Source organism: Etheostoma spectabile, chromosome 2 (genome assembly GCF_008692095.1).
Source record: "Etheostoma spectabile isolate EspeVRDwgs_2016 chromosome 2, UIUC_Espe_1.0, whole genome shotgun sequence".
Classification (NCBI taxonomy): domain Eukaryota; kingdom Metazoa; phylum Chordata; class Actinopteri; order Perciformes; family Percidae; genus Etheostoma; species Etheostoma spectabile.
This window is the reverse complement of record NC_045734.1, coordinates 15,252,402-15,273,186: the sequence shown is the minus strand read 5'-3', so window position 1 is coordinate 15,273,186 and position 20,785 is coordinate 15,252,402. Positions and strand designations below refer to the sequence as shown.

The following is a 20,785-nucleotide window of genomic DNA, read 5'->3' as shown; positions in this document are numbered from 1 at the left end:
CATATGCAATAATTAGCAAAAGGATAAAGGCACAGTTTAGTTCATCAAGCATCGCACACTAGCGATAACGTTAATCTATGTAGCAGCAAGTTGAGATAGGGATCTACTGAGGGCGACACACAGGTAACGTTAACGTAATGTACTTTGACCCTCATCGCTCCCACTACAATATCAAAACAAGAAAGGGTCGGAAGTGGTATCTGCTATGGCAAAAAGGAAACTGAAGAAGTCAAAAGACACATCTTCAGTTTTACGGTTAAAACCGGCAAGCCAGAAAGAAATGACACAACGAGAGAAATACATGTTTTCCCTTGCTGCCCTTGCATTGGTTGTAGCCGTTTGTGCAGTACCACTGTCAGCTGAAACATCTTCCTGTAAGTATCCAGGACTGTTGTTGACCCGTGAAACACTAGTTTAGACAGTCTAAGGGTGAAACTAATAGCAGTATATTGCTAGCAAGGTGAGCTAAGCTAATCACTTAATGCCCAGTACAACTTTACAATACTTTCTCCCTATTGTGTGTTTAAATCACTGTCCTTGCAGCAATGACGATAGCTTTCACAAACGACTTGGAGATTTGCTACGTTCTGTTATTTAGCTCAGTAATGCTATTAGCTCGGGGCTAACTGTCGATAAACTCAAAACAGCCCAACTTCAATGAACAATTGACAGGCCTATAATGAGCGCCAGTCGTTTAAACGTCCCTCCTGTGGGGTAGTATACAGATTAACAAAGCATGTGACCACGGGGCTCTGCAGCCAGAATATACAGCCCTCTCACATGCTTTTCTCTACCAGGCAGCAACTAAACGGACTGTAGCTTGCAGTTAGATTTGCGACCATCTAGCAACCACACCGTATGGTATGGAATAGGATTTTTTTCGTCCATGACGATTGCAGTGAAGCATAGGTTTGAGGTAAGTAACAGAAAGCAAGATTCATCGCTGTAGCATCTACAAAGGCATTGCAAAGCAACGCCTGCACTATATGATTCCTCTGAGTTCCAACATGGCTGTCAACATAGAGTCAGCAAAGTTCTTGGGTCTATCCAGTGCAGTAGCAAACATAGTGCTTCTGATTAAATTAATGTTGATCATAAGGTTGCTTTAGTGAGCAGTGGCTTTACAATTGGGTGTGGGCAGCTATATTGTAGGCTGTAGCGTCCTTTCTACATGATCTGATCGGCTATGTCTCATTCAAGCTGGCCTTTCTCATCATAAACATATAGTCCTGAGGATGGATGAGGCAATTCTGACAGTCAACAATGAGCTAGACACTGAGGTTGTGGTGTCCTGGATGTCAGAGCGATGCTTTCAGGTACTATCACACACACCAAATATTCTCCTTCAGTTGATTCTGTAGCTGTATGACTTGTTTCAAATGAGGATAATGATGGATCGTGTTCGGCTCTGGAACCTTGTTTCCTTGTGTACTAGTGTTTGTACCAGCAGCTTGGGGTAGTACCCGCAGGGTCCAGTCCTGGTCAACCCAGTTCTGTAAACTTCGTTGTGAGCACACAGCATGAAATTACACTACAGCTCAACAGCACCCCTGTCAACCTGGAACTCTGCACGTAAGTAAGAGAACACAAACATGTTTAACAAATGCTAGCATCGGGAATAAAAAACAACGAATATTACAGTGAAATCCATTCTTTAAGTCTCATTCAGTCAACCAACAAAAACCCTTACAGCTTTAATAAACTGACAGAAATATGTTTTACAAATACATTTCTCAGTTTTATATGTACCTAAACAAACTTCACCACTTCATCTTTAAAATAAATGAATTGCTTAACCGTCCAGCATATAAGGGAAAGACATTTTAAAAAAAAGTAGACACATATATATTTAACATACAGCAGCATTTCTTGCACATTTTATTGAAGTGATTGTGGTGTGTCAACTAGCTATCTTGTTGAATGGCAATCTACATATATAAAATGAAAGATCCCTAGAGTGACTATGAACACATATAGCGTGTCATTTTTAATACCAGGGTCCCATTCCACTTTGGGGAGCACGGGAACTACTCTCTGTGGGTAAAAAATCTGAACAACTCTGCAGTGGTCAACTGCTCCGTAGTGACTGATGCAGAACCTGTCAACAGCTACATACGTGAGTCACATACACATACGTGCATTTATAAGCATGTATGACTTGTGTTTTGACGCTATATTCCTCCCTGTCACGCTTCATAAACATTTAAATAATGTCCGCTCTCTCAACACACAGCGATCTTGGTAGCTTTTCTTATCTTTGCTGGACTGGCCTTGGCGTCCGCCATTGGAACAATAATATTAGGGTAAGGTTATTTATTATTTTGTTCTTTTCTTGTTACTCAGAAAATCAGAAAATCAACAAAGTCATGTTTGCATTTATAAACAAAATCAAATCAACATATGATGTGTTAAATTCTGATTTCATTAGATTGAAATCATTTTGTTGAGATATTTGTGGCAGTGCTGTGGCATAAACATATCTTGCTGAGATTACAGAGAGCCCCTGCTGCTGTATTCTTGTGTCTCAAGTGTATTCTAGAATTACTCCTGAACTGGTTGATTGCTTCTTGTCTAGGCTTGATGTAGTGAAGGGTATCCTCTTCCGAATTGGTGGCTCCATGGAGACGGAGAGGCTCATCAACTCAGTGAGTGTTTGGGTAGATGATATTCTTCCAACTTCAAACTGTAAGACTGTATTAGGCCAGATGGTACTATAACTAAAATACAAACCAAATACCTTTTATTTAATAGGGTTTGTATTTTAATTTTGCATGGTTTGATATATCACTTGGCTTTCAGGCACTGTTAAAACAAACTTATTAAAGGTGTTAGTGGAGAGATTAATGCACTTTTTGAATGTAAGTAATGAATAGTAACACAAAGCCCATAACATGCTGCATGTGTATAGAAATGTTTTCCAAAAGTGTATAATGATCAAATCTTTAAGGGAATTGTATTATTCATAACTCTAACTTTATTCTAACTGTGTGCAGAAGTGTGTATGATTCCAACATTGTTGATATCTATCTTTCATCATTCAGGAACTAGGCTCCCCTGGCAGGACAGCGTCACTAGTCGCTGACAACATCCTCCCTCCACCCCCCAGCCCCAGCAAGAGGCTGCGATCTCTTGACACATTCAGAGGGTACACCAGTGCTGCTCAGCTTTCCTAAAGAAAGGGCTTAACTGAGTTTGCTACTTGGCCTGATCTGTCTTTCTACTGTATCATGTGATGATCACTGCAGTGTGACATTTTGGCAGAAGATTTGTGAATTGCGACTCATTAATATGTTAATATTAACATGGATCCTGTGACTTGAAGATGTAGCATTTGTTTCACCGGGGTTTTCTTTCAAAAGTCAACTATTAAGCTGTGTGTCTGGGATATTTTAACTTTGAGGCATAATTTGAAACAAATGTATTCATGTTTCTTAGCTCCTCTTGTTTGGTATCTTTTTAATGTCTTTTGCATTTTCTCTATTTCCTGTCAGTATTGCCTTAGTCATTATGATCTTTGTGAACTATGGAGGGGGACGATACTGGTTCTTTAGACATGAAAGCTGGAATGGTAAGCCCCAGCTTTTCAGCTAAGTCATGAATTATTCACAGATCTTTGTAGCGTGCCGTGGTATTGAATTTGATTTTAATGCCTGTGTTTTCAATATGTCTCCTTACAGGCCTTACTGTTGCCGATCTGGTCTTTCCTTGGTAAACTCAATTTAAATTGTCTTCCTTTCCAAATCTTTGTATTGCAGATTAGTTGACCCCACTCTTGAATTGGACAGTTTTTTTTTAAATACTAATTTCCATTCACACATTTAAGTAAATCTATATTTTTTTGTCATAATAATGTCTCCAGTCCAAATGCATATACTGAAAGAGCACCAGAATCATCAGTACCATTGTGGAATTTGTAGGTGTTCAAAAGGAGCTGATAGATTGGATCCATTACCTGCCATTGCCTGCTAAGTAGTGTTTGACCATGTTGCCTTTTGTGCTGGTATGATGCATTTCAAAGTGTTTTTTGTAGTTTTATTATTAGCTAATTCGGTCTAGAAAAACATTTATTTTTCAAAAAAAAGGTTTGACTTTTCTTCATGGCAGCTGGATTCAAAAAAGGGCTCGACACTAAAACTTCAACCATCTCTAAGGAGAAGCTAGAATAAATAGTCATACTTGACTAAGTGAACCAAATGTCATTTTCACCTTCCTCCTCTTGAGTATCTCAATTTCTCACACTTAACAGGTTCGTGTTCATAATGGGGACATCCATCGCCTTGTCAATCAACTCCATGCTCCGCGTGGGCTCCACCCGCTGCTCTCTGCTCAGGAAAGTTGTGTGGAGGAGCCTGCAGCTCTTCATTATTGGTGTCTTCATCATCAACCCAAACTACTGCCAGGGACCACGTGAGTATATAAACACACTTCTTTGATGTTGATTGTAATATCGCAAACCATTAGATGATTAATTCCTCATCTTGATTTATACTGCTCCACACTTTAATTTCTTTCTTTCTTTCTTTCTTTCTTTCTTTGCTTGTGTGTTTCTCCCTGCATATGTGCTGCTCACACTCAATTCTTATCCACTCCACAGTTTCTTGGGGCAACCTGCGCATCCCTGGTGTCTTGCAGCGCCTGGCCATCTCATACTTAGTTGTAGCCTGCCTGGATCTGTTGGTGGCGAGAGGTCATCTTGACATCCTTACAACGGTCAGCCAACAGCCCCATTTTACCCTCATTCTTTAACTTTCTATTAAGTGTTTAACTGTTGCAAGAGTTACATCACATACAATTCTGAGGTGCTGGATGTGTTTCCGTGTTTACCTTTCTATGAAGAAGACATTGTTTGATTAAGAACTGTCTGTCTATGTTCTTCAGGATGCTTTGTGGGGCCCTGGCCTTGACATCTTGCTGTACTGGCCAGCCTGGCTCTGTGTGATTTTCTTAGAAATCATCTGGCTATGCCTAACTTTCCTGCTTCCTGTGCCAGATTGCCCAACGTGAGTAAAACAGGACATCGCTGTCTTTTTGTATCCATGTAAAAAGAGAGAAATGCTCAGCAAGCAACAATGTTTGTCCACTTCTAAAAAGGTGTTTGTGTATTTGGTCTTTTATATGTGTTTATATGTCTGAAATACAACAGCAGTTCAGTCTGATTATCAGGCGACGCTTTACTAGTGTCTATTTTACTACATTTTTTATTCAGACCCAGGTTTAAGATTAAAGTAAACATTTCTTGTCATTGGAATATATTTAGAGAATTGGATTAACAAGGCATCATAAAGGAAATTTTAAAATTATTAACAATTGGCAGAAAAATGCGGAATCAATATTTAAATCACAATGGGCTCCTGGGTAGCTCAACTGGTATTGCCTATGGTCCTTTTCTGTAAGTTATTACGCCTCTCTCTCCCCTCCCATGTCTAAGCTGTCCTGTCAAAAAATAAAGGCCTAAAATGAAATAAAAAATCTTCAAAAAATTAATTTAAATCACAATTTATAAAATCCCTTAAAATGTCATCCTTATGGAGTTTTTCCACTACGTGGTACATGCTCTGCTCGACTCGACTCAGCCGCAGTGCCCCCGTCCGCCGTTTTCTATTGCAGATTTAGTACCGCGTCATGTGCGAGGCGAGCGTGGCTGGTTGTCATAGCAACGCCGCAGGAAACTGCCGTGACCTAATGCAACACACACACAGAAGGTCAAAAGTGTGTTGTGTTTGATTCTCTGTATGTGGTTGTTGCAACAGCCAGAAGACAAGTTTTGTTTCAAAAGAAGCTGGAGGCAGCAAAAAAAAAAACACAGCTGGCTAAACTATTTGAAAATAGCGGATTTGTTCAGGACACCCCGTCTGTCGCTAGCAATGATGAGGGAATAGTGACAATTCTCTCCGACCAATCACTAGTCTGCATGTTTTCCCGCCACCTTTTGGTATCACCTCAGCTTGGTTGGAACCTCGACGGAGGTGATACTAGAAAAAGTACCTGTTAGCAGGTACCAGGGAGTTTTTTTCATAATGGAAAACCAAAAAAGGCGAGAAGAGTCAAAGCGTGTTGAGCAGGTACCTTATAATGGAAAAACGCCATTAGTTTTGTGTTTGTTTTGCAACCTTAACATTCTTATTGATACCCTTTATCCTAACACTGACTTCCCCCAACTCTTCTGAACAGAGGCTACCTGGGTCCCGGTGGGATCGGGGACATGGGCCTGTATGCTAACTGCACCGGTGGCGCAGCTGGTTTTATTGACCGATGGCTACTTGGAGAAAGCCACATCTACCAAACTCCCTCGTCACGGGTTAGTGCCCAGCAAGACAACCCAAACATACAGAGAGTTGTCACATTTAGTCTTTTTATGATTTGGGATTTTAAACTTGAGCTCTGAGAGGTCTGTGCACAATTTGCTAACCCCGAATATGCTGAGATTACAGGTGATGCAAGGGTAAACTGGATTGCATTTACATAAATCCACTTCTGTTTCCATGTTAATGAAGGTGATTTATGCAACTCGTATGCCATATGATCCAGAAGGTGTTCTCGGCAGCATCAACTCTATCCTCATGGCTTTTCTTGGATTACAGGTATGTAATGCATATTTTTCTGGTTCTCTTTTTCTTTTTGTCTCTTGCTTTTTTCATATTTTTCGGATGTCATGATTCAGAATAATATAACTTTTAATTGTATTTCAAATTTTCCCCCAGGCAGGAAAAATAATCTTACACTACAGAGATCTCCACACACACATAATGTCAAGATTTCTTATATGGGGTCTCTTGTTGGTAAGTAACATATAACTTGTTGTATCACTTCTCATGTTTCTAGAACATGTGCACATTTTCAACACTTTCAAGTATATTAAATTTGACTTTTTTTCTACTTTTCTAAATAGGATCTTAGTGTCAATGTTTGAGTTCTACGCTACACATTTATTTTATTTTGCTTTTCCCTTGTAACATACAGGGAGTCATATCAGCAGCTCTGACCAAGTGTTCTACAGACCAGGGCTTCATTCCTGTTAACAAGAACCTATGGTAAAATTGCTTTTTATGCTTTTTATGCATGTAGAAGTTTTGGTCAGCAATTTCTTTTTAGTGTCTGCTGACTGAATGTTTAAGGAAGTTGCTGCAAGGGTAAGCGTTAAAACAAGTTATAGGAGACACCTCTAGCTTTTATTATATATATTTTTTAACCTTTTTTTAACCAGGTAGGCCGTTGAGAACAGGTTTTCATTTGCAACGGCGACCTGGCAGAAAGAAAACCATAAGCGTACTAGACAACGTACAGTTTCACATTTAATACAATACAATACAAGAATTCAGAATACAATGGGCTGCATAAAGTGCAGATTAAGCAGGCATTACACAGCCGGCGCAAAGTGGGGTGTAAATAAGTTGATGGATATCCAAAAGTGATATGGTAATAACACAATTTATATGACAGTCTATAACACTAATGAGATGTGGTAAAGAGTCAGAAAAAAACAGTTGGTGTAAATCTTCGTCTACTTAGTGATTTAAATCAGTTATAAACTAATATTTATGAATAGACAGTCTACAGAAATGCTGAAAAGACTTTCCAATTCCCAGGACTTTCTTAAGATGCGAGAGACAGGTTAAACAGGTTGGTAATGGGGGAAGCAATAATATTTACAAATATATTTAGGAAATCAGGATCCAGCCCAGCTGATTTGTATGGGTCCAGATTTTGCAGCTCTCTCATTACATCGGCTGGGGTGAAGGAGTAGCGTGGTGGGGGGTGTGGACGTGTAGCTGCGGGGGTTGTAGAGCAGTTTGCTTGGGGGAAAGCATGACCAGCTTCAGCAAAATGTTTGTTGAAGTTTCTATTATCATAAACTTATCGGTGGTGATAGTATTGCCTAATTTCAGAGCTGTGGGCAGCTGGGAGGAGGTGTTCTTGTTCTCCATTTTTACTATTCTATCTCTCTATCTTTGGTTCATAGGTCTTGATTTTTTTTCTTTAGTACTTTAGTTCTGTAGGACTTTATTGTAGTTCTGATACTATTACTTGTTCTACTGTATGGTATCTTTTTTGTGCTTACAATCATTTGTAAGCACATGCCATGTTTTGGTGGCCCAGTGAATGAATGTGAGTGAAATCTCTCTCCAACCTCACACTTGTGTGTATAATTCACAAAATTCAAAGACTTTCCGGGTTTCCACATATTTGTTCTAATTCCTAGCCAGCTACCTCCCCCACCCATTCATCAGAAAATGGAGCCCAAGAGTGTGACTAGCTTCTGAACTTCTGAACTTTAGGCCAAAGCGGTCACCCACCCATGCTAGAGCTTGGGAACATTAGCACAGTCAGAAGTTGTTAACCTTCAGCACAAGCCAGTCCAAATTATTGCAGGGATCTTGTGGAGGTGTTAGACAAGAGAGGAACAACAGAAAATCTGCAAACAAATTAAATCTCCCCATAACTACAGGGGTATCTTTGATACATATTTGCAGTAGATTGCGATCAACAAGGCTGTATGTGTCTGTTCATTTCTAGGTCTCTGTCCTATGTGACAACACTAGCCTGTTTTGCATATGTGCTGCTAGTGCTGGTCTACTACACAGTGGATGTGAAGAAGTGGTGGTCCGGAGCACCTTTCTACTACCCTGGTGAGCACTGTATTGCACTGTATTGTCAGATTTACACTCTCAGGGTTTTCCCTGCCATTATAAGGTTTAGGAGCAGCACCCAAACGTATGAATTGAAGGTGGTTCCCAGTGGACTTGTTTAGCTTTACATTTTGTCTTATTCATTTATTATCTGCTCTAGCTTTTCCAATGTTTTAGACACATGGTGATAATAGCTCCAAAATAATAATAATAATAATAATAATAAAATCTAAAAAAAAGTAGACAATTTTATATAGAGGTCAAGTGTTTGTGGAGATGTTGTTTAATATTAGAACTTGAATGATTATTAAGTCTACACAAGCGCTAATGTATCTAACTTCTGTCTGTAAGGAAACAGAAAACTTAGATCTACCAAATTTACCATTTTTAAATTCACGCTTACTTTTGTGATTCCAGGTATGAACTCCATCCTGGTGTACGTGGGCCATGAAGTGTTTGAGGAATACTTCCCCTTCCGTTGGCGAATGGTCAACAGCCAATCCCACACCGAGCACCTCATCCAGAATCTCGTGGCTACTTCCTGTTGGGTTTTCATCTCCTACATGCTCTACAGAAAGAAAATTTTCTGGAAAATTTAGAAGCGGAACCCCTGAATGATGGGACATTGTTAACACCAGAATTGCTATAGTTAAAATCTGAAAATATTGGCAAAGCTGGAAACAGGAGACTGGTTTATTTTGTCAAAACTATGGTGGTTCTCTGTCCCTTAACTTAGGTTGTTTTTTTCATTAAAACGGCACGTCTTTTTGTTTTTTTAATTTCTTTTTCATTTTCAGTCACTACTTTATTCGACAATAGAACACTTTTTTTCAAAGATCTTCACATATGAAATAGCTCATCTCTGCCAAATATCTTAACTGACTCAGGAACTACTAAGAACTAAGAATAGTTTGAGAGTTTGAGAACTATGAATACTGACATTGTTAATCTGTTTGTTGACAGTATTATAGAGGCTGGTTTCCCTTCCTCATCTTGTACCACAGACTACAGCAGCAGGGTTTTGAAATAGAGGTTTAAGAAGCCCTTGTTAACTTCCCCTTGAGAAAATCCCTACTCCCAGTAGCCTTGTGTAAGTAAGTACTGTTGCATTACTTTGAAAACTGAAAGGGTTTTTCTGAGATTGACTATGGAAGAGCAAAGGAAGACATTAAATGATGTAACCATCAAGAGAAAATGCTACCAAGAATGCATTGTGATCTTTTGCAATTCCCACTACACAGTGTAAGATGAAGGTGACATTTGAACAGAGGGGAAACACTATGTTGTTGTCTTATATGCAATATATCATTCCTTACTCTGTTCTCGGTTTTTCATTTGCAATCCTCTGCTCCCTCGCTCAGCAAGTGTCCAGGGATGTGTCACATGATGCAGCATGTTATCAAGTGCTGAGAGGAAGTGAAGGAGGGCATGTGGGATGACCCATTGGAGGTTGCCTGATTTGCATTTTGGTCAATGCAGAAGCATGCATGTGTATGTATGACTTTGTCTTAAAAAACAGAAGTCACAGAACTTTTATTTTGTTCACACCCCTTCTTACGTTACAATTATTTTCCTTTCTCTTGCCAAAAGTTTGCTGTATGTGAGTCTGGATTTTTTTTCTTTCATTTTGTTAAATGTGTCAAGAGTTTATAGAAAGCAATTGGATTGTTGACCATGTACAGTAGTTTAATTATGAGATTTATAAATATTGATGATGTCTTATCTCCTCACCAAACCGTGTTGTCATTACTCCCACACTACTGTATAAATGTACTCCCTCCCTTTGTCAGTTATAAGAAATAATACTTTTGCTAACACATTTAGCAAACTCGTGTTAAAGGTCACATGGCATGAATATTTCACTTTGAGTTTTTTTTTAACATGAATATGCGTTCCGCCAACCTTTCTATGGTCCCCCAATGGCTAGAAATGGCAATAGGTGTAAACAGAGCTATGGGTATCCTGCTCTTTCTTTGAGAAAATGAAAGCTCAGATGATCCGCTTAGGAATTGCTCCTTATGAGATCATAAGGGGCAAGGTTACCTCCAATTTCTCTGCTTTTCCTGCCCAGATAATTTGGCACACCCATGAGAGAGAGACATTATGGCTTTCAAAAGAGCAAAGTGGCAGTTAGTCAAGGCCACACCCCCAGCCACCACCTAGCCCCCCCCCCCCCCCCCCTCATCAAAAGCTACAGACTCAGAAATGGCACATACTAAGGAAAGCTCATTGTGGGACTGTCTCTAGTGGCTGTAATTCTACACCAAGGCTAATTTTGGGAAAGAGACTTTAGAAATGCTATTAGGGGACCACTAAGGTCTATATAAAAGCATCTAAAGAGCACCATGTCATGGGACCTTTAAATCTGTAGAACATCGGAAAGCTGTAAGAGATTTTGAACACCTATTCATCTGGTACTGTCTAAAGTTATGAAATTAATTTTACCAAACTTGTATACATTTATTTTTTATATTCACCATTTGAAAATATATTGATGTAATAAAACATATTTTTAAAATATTATTGCTGTTTGAGTTTGAGGGTGAGTTTTATTGTAATTGTTTTAATAACTTATTTCTGCTCAGGCTTTAAGCAGTGGGGCATTTTATTGATTTTCTAAGAATAATAATAGTTATATAAAGACCATAAAAAGACTTTATATTTGAATATATTCCCGGTGTTACAGTTCAAGAAAAACGCATTTATCTTCAAGCTCTGTTTGCAGATCTTCCACGTAGAGAGGTGTAGTTTGCTTTATTGCTCAATAAGGCGTGGGAATCGAGTTACAGTGGGTGCCTTGTGAAAAAAGCAAGTTGTGATAGTTCCTCTTCGTCTCGCGATACAATTGGTCGATTTTTGTTCATGTCTATTGTGAGAGTTTTGCGTTCTCGCGCAGCTTTGTAACTTTCCCACGCCTGCTGTTTTGGCGTCTGCCCTCTGCCCGTCGCCACTCCCTCCCCCCCTCTTCTCACCCCTCTGCCCCGTCACACCTCCCCCTTTTCTCTCCCTGCTTTTCCTTCCAGTCTACTTTGGAGAGGGCTGGGGGAGGGATCTCGCGATTGTTGGACCTTTTTTCGGGGGATTGTGGGCTGGGGGGGGAGTTATTTGGAAGATGGCGCCCGTTGTTACGGGGTAAGTGCTACAATTCAAAGCATAATGAAAATAAAAAAAAGTTTTTCTTGTGGTGAACCGTTGCCAGTTTGTAGTTTTTTTGAGTGATGTCTTTGGATGTTAGGAGTGTTGCTTGGCCTTAGTAAGCTTACCCCACACAGTGCTACTTTGTGGCTAGATGTGGGGTCAGTAGTGCTAAACTATTCTTCGTAGTTTCTCTGCCATTTGTCGAGTTTCGTACGATATTGACTCTGTTTCAGACTATTTCAGAAACGCTTTGTCAGTCAAGTCAACTGTTTTCCTTTTTGACTGAAGTACGTTTCTTATTCTGTTTCTATTTAATTTGTGTTTCAACTAGTTGAGCTCGGCAACAATGTCATATATTTACAAACTACTCCGACTGCAACATTATTACGTAACATGTCATTAAAGTCATAGCACTGTTTTGCTAGATTATTAAACAGCATCCTCAGTGCTAATTCAGTGGTTTAATTTAATTTTCTTCATTAAAAGTAGCTCAAAAAGAAAATGGTCAGTTCGTAGAGTTACCATTGTACTGTTAAATTTCCCATCTACATTATTACATTATGTACATAAGCAACATATCCAGTCTAAAAACAAGAGGCAAACCTTTAACATGTGTGGGTCTTGGCTCTTACACCTTTATCGGAGTTGTTACACAGTGTAATAGTATAGCTACGTGCCCCTGCATTACTGATGTCACTGACACTGTGCACTTTTTCACCAACTTTCACTCAAGCTTGTTTTTATCTCTGCTACATTACCCCAGCTTTAAAACCATGAGTAAGCGCCTGATGTTTTTTTGTTTTTCAGGAAGTTTGGTGAGCGACCTCAGCGTTTGACAAGGTAGAGAGAAACATAGGCACCTCTGCACATTGCAAACAACTCCTAACATTTGAATCAGTGCAGAAAACTAAGTGAAAACATGTTTGATTAAAGTAGATATTAGAACAATTTGTTCTGTCTGTGTTAACGTGTTTTCCTACTTTCCAGGGAAGCTATGAGGAATTACTTGAAGGACAAAGATGATCAAACAGTGCTCATACTACATGCAAAAGTTGCACAAAAGTCATATGGCAATGAAAAAAGGTTTGTGTGGGACTTTTAATATCTGCATAATTTGAGTTTGTGTCTGTTTGATGGAGAAGTCCCGACTGTTCAAAACTGAATTATATGTTTTGTTTAACCTCTGCATTGTGTCAATTAGGTTTTTCTGCCCTCCACCGTGTGTGTACCTGATGGGCAGTGGCTGGAAGAAGAAATTAGAGAAGATGGAGAAGGAGGGTTGTACTGAGCAGGAGGCCCAGCCATGTGCATTCATTGGGATAGGGAACAGTGAGCAGGAGATGCAGCAACTCAATCTGGAAGGGAAGGTGAGTAGGCATTCATAATGACACAGTCCTGCAGGGTTTTACTGTTTCACTGTGATGGTGTTGTAATCTCATTTTTAACAATGAACACGGTATTCTTATTTGATCTGCTTCACTGATAAACCACAGCATGAAAAGTACAGCTGCTCATATCCACTGTTTTGTCCCTGCAACTATGCTATACCAATGTTATGTTCTTGCATGTCCTTGTGTTTTCTTTTTACATCAATGCCACTGTACCTGTACCATGTCCTTGCATTAGCACTTCTGCACAGCTAAGACGCTGTATATCAGTGACTCAGATAAAAGGAAACACTTCATGCTGACTGTGAAGATGTTATATGGGAACAGCGCCAACATAGGAGTCTTCCTCAGCAAGAGGATCAAGGTCATCTCCAAGCCATCCAAGAAGAAACAGTCCTTGAAAAATGCAGATTGTGAGTTGCAGGATGTGTCTACACACACACACACACACACACACACACACACACACACACACACATATAGTAACACATGGAAAGGCAGTTGTATGGTATCTGACACTTATCTTTCTTATTTTAACCTTTTTCTTTCTCAGTGTGCATCGCTTCAGGGACTAAGGTAGCATTGTTTAACCGTCTGCGATCCCAGACGGTCAGTACCAGGTATCTTCATGTGGAGGGGGGGAACTTTCTTGCCAGCTCCCAACAGTGGGGAGCCTTCTACATCCACCTCTGTAAGTCTTTATCTGTGTTTCATTTTTTTCCCCTAATCTTTTGTTTCCATTTTATTTCATCCTCTGTGGTCATTTCAATGGTTTCCATTTTTATTGATATTTTTCTTGATTGTTATTTATTTTCATGACTCCCTTGACCATTCAGAGCTTATTTAAAGGTAGAGAGGAAGTTATAGACATTAGCATTGTTTTTGTGTTCTGTGTCATTTTGCTTAGTGGATGATGAGGAGTCTGAAGGAGAAGAGTTTGCTGTGAGAGATGGCTATATTCACTATGGCCAGACGGTCAAATTGGTCTGTTCTGTTACTGGCATGGCCCTGCCCAGACTGGTATGCATTGGTCTACATCAAGTCATGTCAGTTGTCTCTTTGTGAGAAAGTGAGCAGTTATACCACAGGTTGCTAAACCGTATTTATTTGTTTCTGTGTATTTATGAATGGTGTGTTCGCCTCAATTCCTCAGGTCATTCGCAAAGTGGACAAGCAGGCTGCATCAATGGATGCAGATGACCCAGTGTCCCAGCTTCACAAGTGTGCCTTCTACCTGAAAGATACAGACAGAATGTACCTCTGCCTCTCACAGGAGAGGATCATCCAGTTCCAGGTGCGCAATCACACACGCACACACACACACACATACTGTACATACATACATACATACATACACATAAAGTTTGGACACACCTTCTCATTCAATGCATTTCCTTTATTTTTATGACTATTTACATTGTAGATTATCACTGAAGGCATCAAAACTATGAATGAACACATGTGGAATTATGTACTTAACAAAAAAGTGTGAAATAACTGAAAACATGTCTTATATTCTAGTTTCTTCAAAGCAGCCACCCTTTGCTTTTTTGATAGTGCTGCAAACCCTTGGTGTTCCCACAATGAGCTTCATGAGGTAGTCACCTGAAATGGTTTTCACTTCACAGGTGTGCCTTGTCAGGGTTAATTAGTGGAATTGTTTGCCTTATTAGTGGGGTTGGGACCATCAGTTGTGTTGTGCAGAAGTCAGGTTGATACACAGCCAACAGCCCTATTGGACAACTATTAGAATTCATATTATGGGAAGAACAAATCAGCTTAAGTAAAGAGAAACACGTGGCCATCATTACTGGAAGAAATGACGGTCAATTGGTCTGGAAAATTGAGAAAACTTTGAATGTGTCCCCAAGTGCAGTCACAAAAACCATCAAGCGCTACAACGAAACTGGCTCACATGAGGACCGCCCCTGGAAAGGAAGACCAAGAGTCACCTCTGCTGCTGAGGATAAGTTCATCTGAGTCACCAGCCTCAGAAATCGCAAGTTAGCAGCAGCTCAGATTAGAGACCAGATGAATACCACACAGAGTTCTAGCAGCAGACACATCTCTAGAACAACTGTTAAGAGGAGACTCCGTGAAGCATGCCTTCATGGTCAAATAGCTGCTAAGGAGAGGCAACAAGCAGAAGAGATTTGTTTGGCCCAAAAAACACAGGGAATGGACATCAGACCAGTGGAAATCTGTGCTTTGGTCTGATGATTCCAAATTTGAGATCTTTGGTTCCAACCGGCGTGTCTTTGTGCGACGCAGAAAAGGTGACCGGATGGATTCTACATACCTGGTTCCCACCGTGAAGCATGGTGGAGGAGGTGTGATGGTTTGGGGATGCTTTGCTGGTGACACTGTTTGGGATTTATTCAAAATTAAAGGCATAATGAACCAGCATGGCTACCACAGCATCCTGCAGTGACGTGCCATCCCATCCGGGTTGCGTTTAGTTGGACCATCATTTAGATTTCAACAGGACAATGACCCCAAACACACCTCCAGGCTGTGTAAGGGCTATTTGACCAAGAAGGAGAGTGATGGAGTGCTACGCCTTCACAGTCACTGGACCTGAACCCAATCAAGATGGTTTGGGGTGAGCTGGACCGCAGAGTGAAGGCAAAAGGGCCAACAAGTGCTGAGCATCTCTGGGAACTCCTTCAAGACTGTTGGGAAACTCTTTCAGGTGATTACCTCTTGAAGCTCATCAAGAGAATGACAAGGGTTTGCAAAGCAGTAATCAGAGCAATGGGTGGCTACTTTGATGAAACTAGAATACAAGACATGTTTTCAGTTATTAAACACTTTTTTGTTAAGTACATAATTACATATTCAATCCTATTCAATCATAGTTTCCATACCTTCAGTGATAATCTACAATGTAAATAGTCATGAAAATGAAGAAAACGCATTAAATGAGAAGGTGGTTCCAAACTTTTGAAGTTTGAAACACCTTCTCTTTCAATGAGTTTTCTTTATGGTCACCTGAAATGTTTTCCCAACAGTTTTGAAGGGGTTCCCAAAGATGCTCAGCACTCTACTAGTACACAATTAAAAATGGAAGTGTGGTTAATTTTTTGTCATGTTATAATTCATGTTAAAATTAGGGATGAGCGAGTACAGCATTATCTGTATCTGTATCTGTTTACCACATGAATTATCTGTATCCGTATCCGTACTCGGACTGGGCGAGGCCTAAACCGGAAGTGGTCAGATTTAACCAGGAAGTGGTTCGGGTTCTCTTGAAATGTGCAGGGCTTTAACCGGTATTATTTTAAGCATGCAATTGATATGAGTTGATCAAAAATTGTTATATTTATTGCTGATTTGAAAACTATTTACATGACAGCATCAGCTTCAGATCAATGGTGTTGTCATGGTAACAACAAACTATAAACGAACGTTTTGCAACAATGAATACAACACACGCGGTTGCAATTATGAAGTAAAAGGTAATGAACAAGGTTTTCATACTCAATATAACTTCTTTTTTAACTTTTTATTTTTATGATCAGTGTGATTTTTTGTTTTGGTTCTTTATTCTTTATGTGTGTGTGTGTGTTGTGTGGTTGTGTGTGTGTTTGTGTGTGTGTTGTGTGTGTTGGTGTGTTGTGTGTTGTGTGTGTGTGTGTGTTGTGTGTGTGTGTGTGTGTGTGTGTGTGTGTGTGTGTGTGTGTGTGGTGTGTGTGTGTGTGTGTGTGTGTGTGTGTGTGTGTGTGTGTGTGTGTGTGTGTGTGTGTGTGCGTGCGCGTGCGTGTGTGCGTGTGTGCGTGTGTTAAGTGAGAGACACACCAGAGAGAGAGGGGCGGGGGAACTGACAGTAAAAAAAAAAAAAAAAAATCTCCGATGGCAGAGACGCAACGGGAGTTGCATTAAAACCAAGCAGCACTTCTGAAACCCTCGTTCACCAGAAATGTACTGGTTCTATGTAGGACTACAAACCCACGTTCACCAGAAATCTACTGGTTACTATGTAAGGACTACAAACCGAAGTTAAAAACAACACTGAAGCGGAAGAACCCTAAACGTTAGCGGAACAGATCCGCAGACCCGATTGACTGACGGAGCGGGAGCGAGAGAGAGAGAGAGAGAGAGAGAGAGAGAATAGCTTTCAAGGACAAGTACTGCGGGACAGTACAGTTAATTAATCTTGCATTTTTTTCCGCCCCTCCGCATACGTGCGAGTGTGTGTGTGTGTGTGTGTGTGTGTGTGTGTGTGTGTGTGGCTTATTTTGTGAAATAACAAAAAAAGGTCTTTTGTGGAAAAAATGTGTTAATATTGCTGGTAAGTAGGAATGTACCTTATACCCTAGTGGTATGTTACCTTCTGTCGGTAGCTTTTAACAAAAGTGTTGTGTTTTTGCCTGTAGACAGCAGAATATTAACATATGTAGATATGTTGTGTAAGGTATGTTTTGTAAAATTAGTACCCATATGAAAAGTCTACCCATTCATTTTAATTGGCAAGAGAAGAGAGTCTGAACTTGCTGGACATGATGATAGCTTGCTCAAGTGGGTTTTTCCCCTTAATATAAAATTAGGAAGTGGAATTTATTTTTGTGTTGTTGTTTTCCTTACTCCAGGCCACACAGTGCTCCAAAGAGACTAACAAGGAGATTGTTAACGATGGCGCTTCCTGGACTATCATTAGCACTGACAAGGCGGAGTACACCTTTTATGAGGGTATGGGCCCTGTCCCCACGCCGGTCACACCTGTCCCTGTGGTGGAGACTCTGCAGGTATGAATGCAACCTTTTCTGTTGAATATTAGCTTGTTGTGCATTTTATCAGTAAATAGTGTGCAATTCTGGTTCCTCCAACTACTTCTTCTTTTAGTTTCTACTCAGAATGTTGGGGCCTTTTTTGAAGAAATAAAACCTTTTTTTTGTATGTCTATGTGAAGTTAAACGGTGGAGGAGATGTGGCAATGTTGGAGCTTACAGGACAGAACTTTACCCCTACCCTCCGAGTGTGGTTCGGAGATGTAGAGGCTGATACCATGTACCGGTGAGTATTTATATCTGTGTGTGAACACTAGTGTGCGGTTGCTCAAATAGTGAAACCTCATCTAATCCGCCTGTCCACTTAGATGTGGAGAAAGCGTCCTGTGTGTGGTGCCGGACATTTCCGCCTTCAGGGAGGGCTGGCGTTGGGTGCGACAGCCGGTTCAGGTCCCTGTCACGCTGGTCCGCAACGATGGAGTCATCTACGCTACCGCTCTCACCTTCACCTACACCCCTGAACCGGGGCCCCGGCCCCACTGCAGTGCTGCTGGGGCCATTCTGCGGACACATAGCATCTCTTCGTCATCGCCAGCATCTTCATCTTCGCCATCATCGTCGTTGGGCGGGCTCGGGGATGGCCATGGGGCGTACAACAGTAGTGACTCAGGCTTGTCCACAGCCATGTCGGTGCTGTCATAGTAATACTTATTCTCTTATTGATGTTTTAGTATGTGTGCATTGATTGACTGGGTGTGAAAATGTGTGCATGTACTTGTGAGCCAAAGAGGCTCGTGGACCTGTGAAGAATTGCACACAGACTCAGAAACTCTTCATCAAAGACGAACTCTGATCATCAAAGCTAAAGAGAGTTGGAAAAAGAGAATGCTTGGCATAACTGAATACTCTCTGTAGCTCCCTCTCCTGGTTTGTTGGGGACATGTCAAAAGCCCCACTCAAAAGACCTTGATATTCAAGCTCTTCCCCTAAGAAGACAAATCTGCCATGTTAACTCTCACAACAACCTGATTGGTACAAGAACCATTTAGTTTTTTATATGCTTGTGGGTTTAGAAGCTATTTTCACTACACTCTTTTTACAGAGTTCATGTTTTTACTGAAAAGCTTGTTCATGGTTATGTGCAAGGGGGAAAAACAAACATATATAGATAGTTTTTACGGACCAAGGAATATTATATTATTTTATTCATATTATATTTTATATGCTTTTGTCGAGGTACATTTTGACATTTTTTGTATGATACTACATAGTAAGTTCGCTTTTGTAACCAAATTGAATTTCTCATGTTGTTGGCTCCTTTTTGAGTTTCCTAACTTTTCTTTTAGGTCACTGGGCTCAACCGATCAGTCCCGAAACTTGCCCCAAGTGTGTGTGTGTGTGTGTGTGTGTGTGTGTGTGTGTGTGTGTGTGTGTGTGTGTGTGTGTGTGTGTGTGTGTGTGTGTGTGTGTGTGTGTGTGTGTGTGTGTGTGTGTGTGTGTGTGTGTGTGTGTGTGTGTGCCTCTCAGTGTATCATGGAGACCAAGGGTTGTGTTTTTTGATCAGAGTGCTGTTTTTATATCAGAGGGATTTAATTCAAATCTAAACCTAATCAGTGGCTCTTTTGCCATGGCTGCGTGCACAGCAGGGCTTTTTATTAAACAGTGGTGAAGTTGAATTGCAGTACTTTCATAAGTTTATGTAAATTAATACTATGTTAAGGAAGAAAGAAGGAAGGTCAGAACTAATATCTGTCTAACCATGTTAAAGAATTCCTTCTGTGCACATGACAGTCTTTTTTGGGGGGGGGGGGCACCTACATTTCCTTTTTAGTGTGTGTTTAATAGTTAAGAATAGCTTTAACATAGTCGCCTTGTAGCTCGTATTGCTGTCCTCACAGTCCACCTAAACTCAGCAATGTCACGTTGGGATTGAGCCTTGTTGAATATGGTTTTGTCAAATATGGCATCTGACTGCAAATGCATCAGTCAAACTCATTTTAATGCAATCAGCTGTGGTTGTGCTTTGGGTCTTGTGTATAAATTCAAACTCCTCGTTTGTTCTGCCTCTCTCTATCTACCTTGTTCAGCAGGTTCAACGTAAAACTGTAACTTTGAACTGACTTACCAAACTAGTCAGGAGTGATGACATGTTGCCTTAAAAACCACTACCCACAGTGTTTGTCTTGCTAAAAATACCTTACAAATGATTCTGATTTCATCAAGCTTTTTGTATCATACTGTATATCATGTTCAAAGATTGTGTTTCAAGTAAATGTGGTAGGTTGGCCAGTTTAGTGCTTGTTTCCATGACAATGATGTGAATCACTTAATTTCTTGTATAATTGTTTTCAGCATGCCTGCAAAAAAAAGATGCAATTTCATGGTTGTGCTGCTTAGTATTTACACTATAACACTCCAGAGACACCTCTTTGTGCACTATCAATTCTCGTCAAAACTACATTCTCCATAATTTTCTTTTTGTTCTCTCCGTATATAGTATGAAACAAACACTTTATTGTCCAGATGTGGATTTTTTTCTTCGGTTTCACCAAGAATACAAGAAAGACATGACATTACAAATAGTATGTAGCCAAGATGGCAAGACAGACAATACATTTCATAAAAAAGTGACTTTACAAAAGTTACATTTAAATAAATAGATAAGTATAACCTAGCCTACTAAAAATGCGTGCTGTGCATAAAACTTGGAACCCGGAAGTCTGCCTTGCCCTACATTCCATTCTTTACTATGGTTCCCACTGTTATTTACAGTAGCACCTTCACAGCACTGGGGATGAATGACTTCTTGAAGCTGTTGGTACTCTACTGCCTCCCTGGGGGTAGGAGTTTGAATTTGCTGTGTAATGGAAGGGAGGGGTCATTAATAATAATAATAATAATTTTC

At 40.2% G+C, this 20,785-nt stretch overlaps 2 protein-coding genes across 4 annotated transcripts; both read left to right on the top strand.

Annotated features, from left to right (window-relative positions):
* The first annotated feature begins 103 nt into the window (after window positions 1-103).
* Window positions 104-10,136, top strand: hgsnat (heparan-alpha-glucosaminide N-acetyltransferase). Of its 3 annotated transcripts, none has more exons than XM_032525237.1 (18): window positions 104-374; window positions 1,228-1,316; window positions 1,436-1,572; window positions 1,998-2,116; window positions 2,234-2,303; window positions 2,576-2,645; window positions 3,042-3,145; window positions 3,492-3,568; window positions 3,678-3,708; window positions 4,247-4,407; window positions 4,595-4,710; window positions 4,879-5,000; window positions 6,172-6,298; window positions 6,495-6,581; window positions 6,702-6,779; window positions 6,961-7,031; window positions 8,515-8,627; window positions 9,045-10,136. In XM_032525237.1, exons 1-18 carry the CDS (start codon window positions 206-208, stop codon window positions 9,224-9,226), a joined length of 1,923 nt encoding a protein of 640 aa, XP_032381128.1. In that variant the 5' UTR covers window positions 104-205; the 3' UTR covers window positions 9,227-10,136. The 3 variants fall into 3 exon arrangements, with proteins under 3 accessions (XP_032381128.1, XP_032381119.1, XP_032381133.1); XM_032525228.1 differs by having other exon boundaries at window positions 1,201-1,316; XM_032525242.1 differs by lacking the exon at window positions 104-374 and adding an exon at window positions 446-916 and having other exon boundaries at window positions 1,201-1,316.
* A 1,394-nt stretch (window positions 10,137-11,530) lies between these two features.
* On the top strand, window positions 11,531-19,029 carry LOC116695158 (recombining binding protein suppressor of hairless). Its single transcript, XM_032525254.1, has 11 exons — window positions 11,531-11,759; window positions 12,573-12,605; window positions 12,753-12,848; window positions 12,967-13,132; window positions 13,392-13,566; window positions 13,707-13,844; window positions 14,061-14,173; window positions 14,307-14,447; window positions 17,743-17,898; window positions 18,063-18,166; window positions 18,249-19,029. The coding sequence occupies exons 1-11, from the start codon at window positions 11,740-11,742 to the stop codon at window positions 18,580-18,582; spliced, it is 1,476 nt and encodes a 491-aa protein (XP_032381145.1). The 5' UTR covers window positions 11,531-11,739; the 3' UTR covers window positions 18,583-19,029.
* The last annotated feature ends 1,756 nt before the right edge of the window (window positions 19,030-20,785 follow it).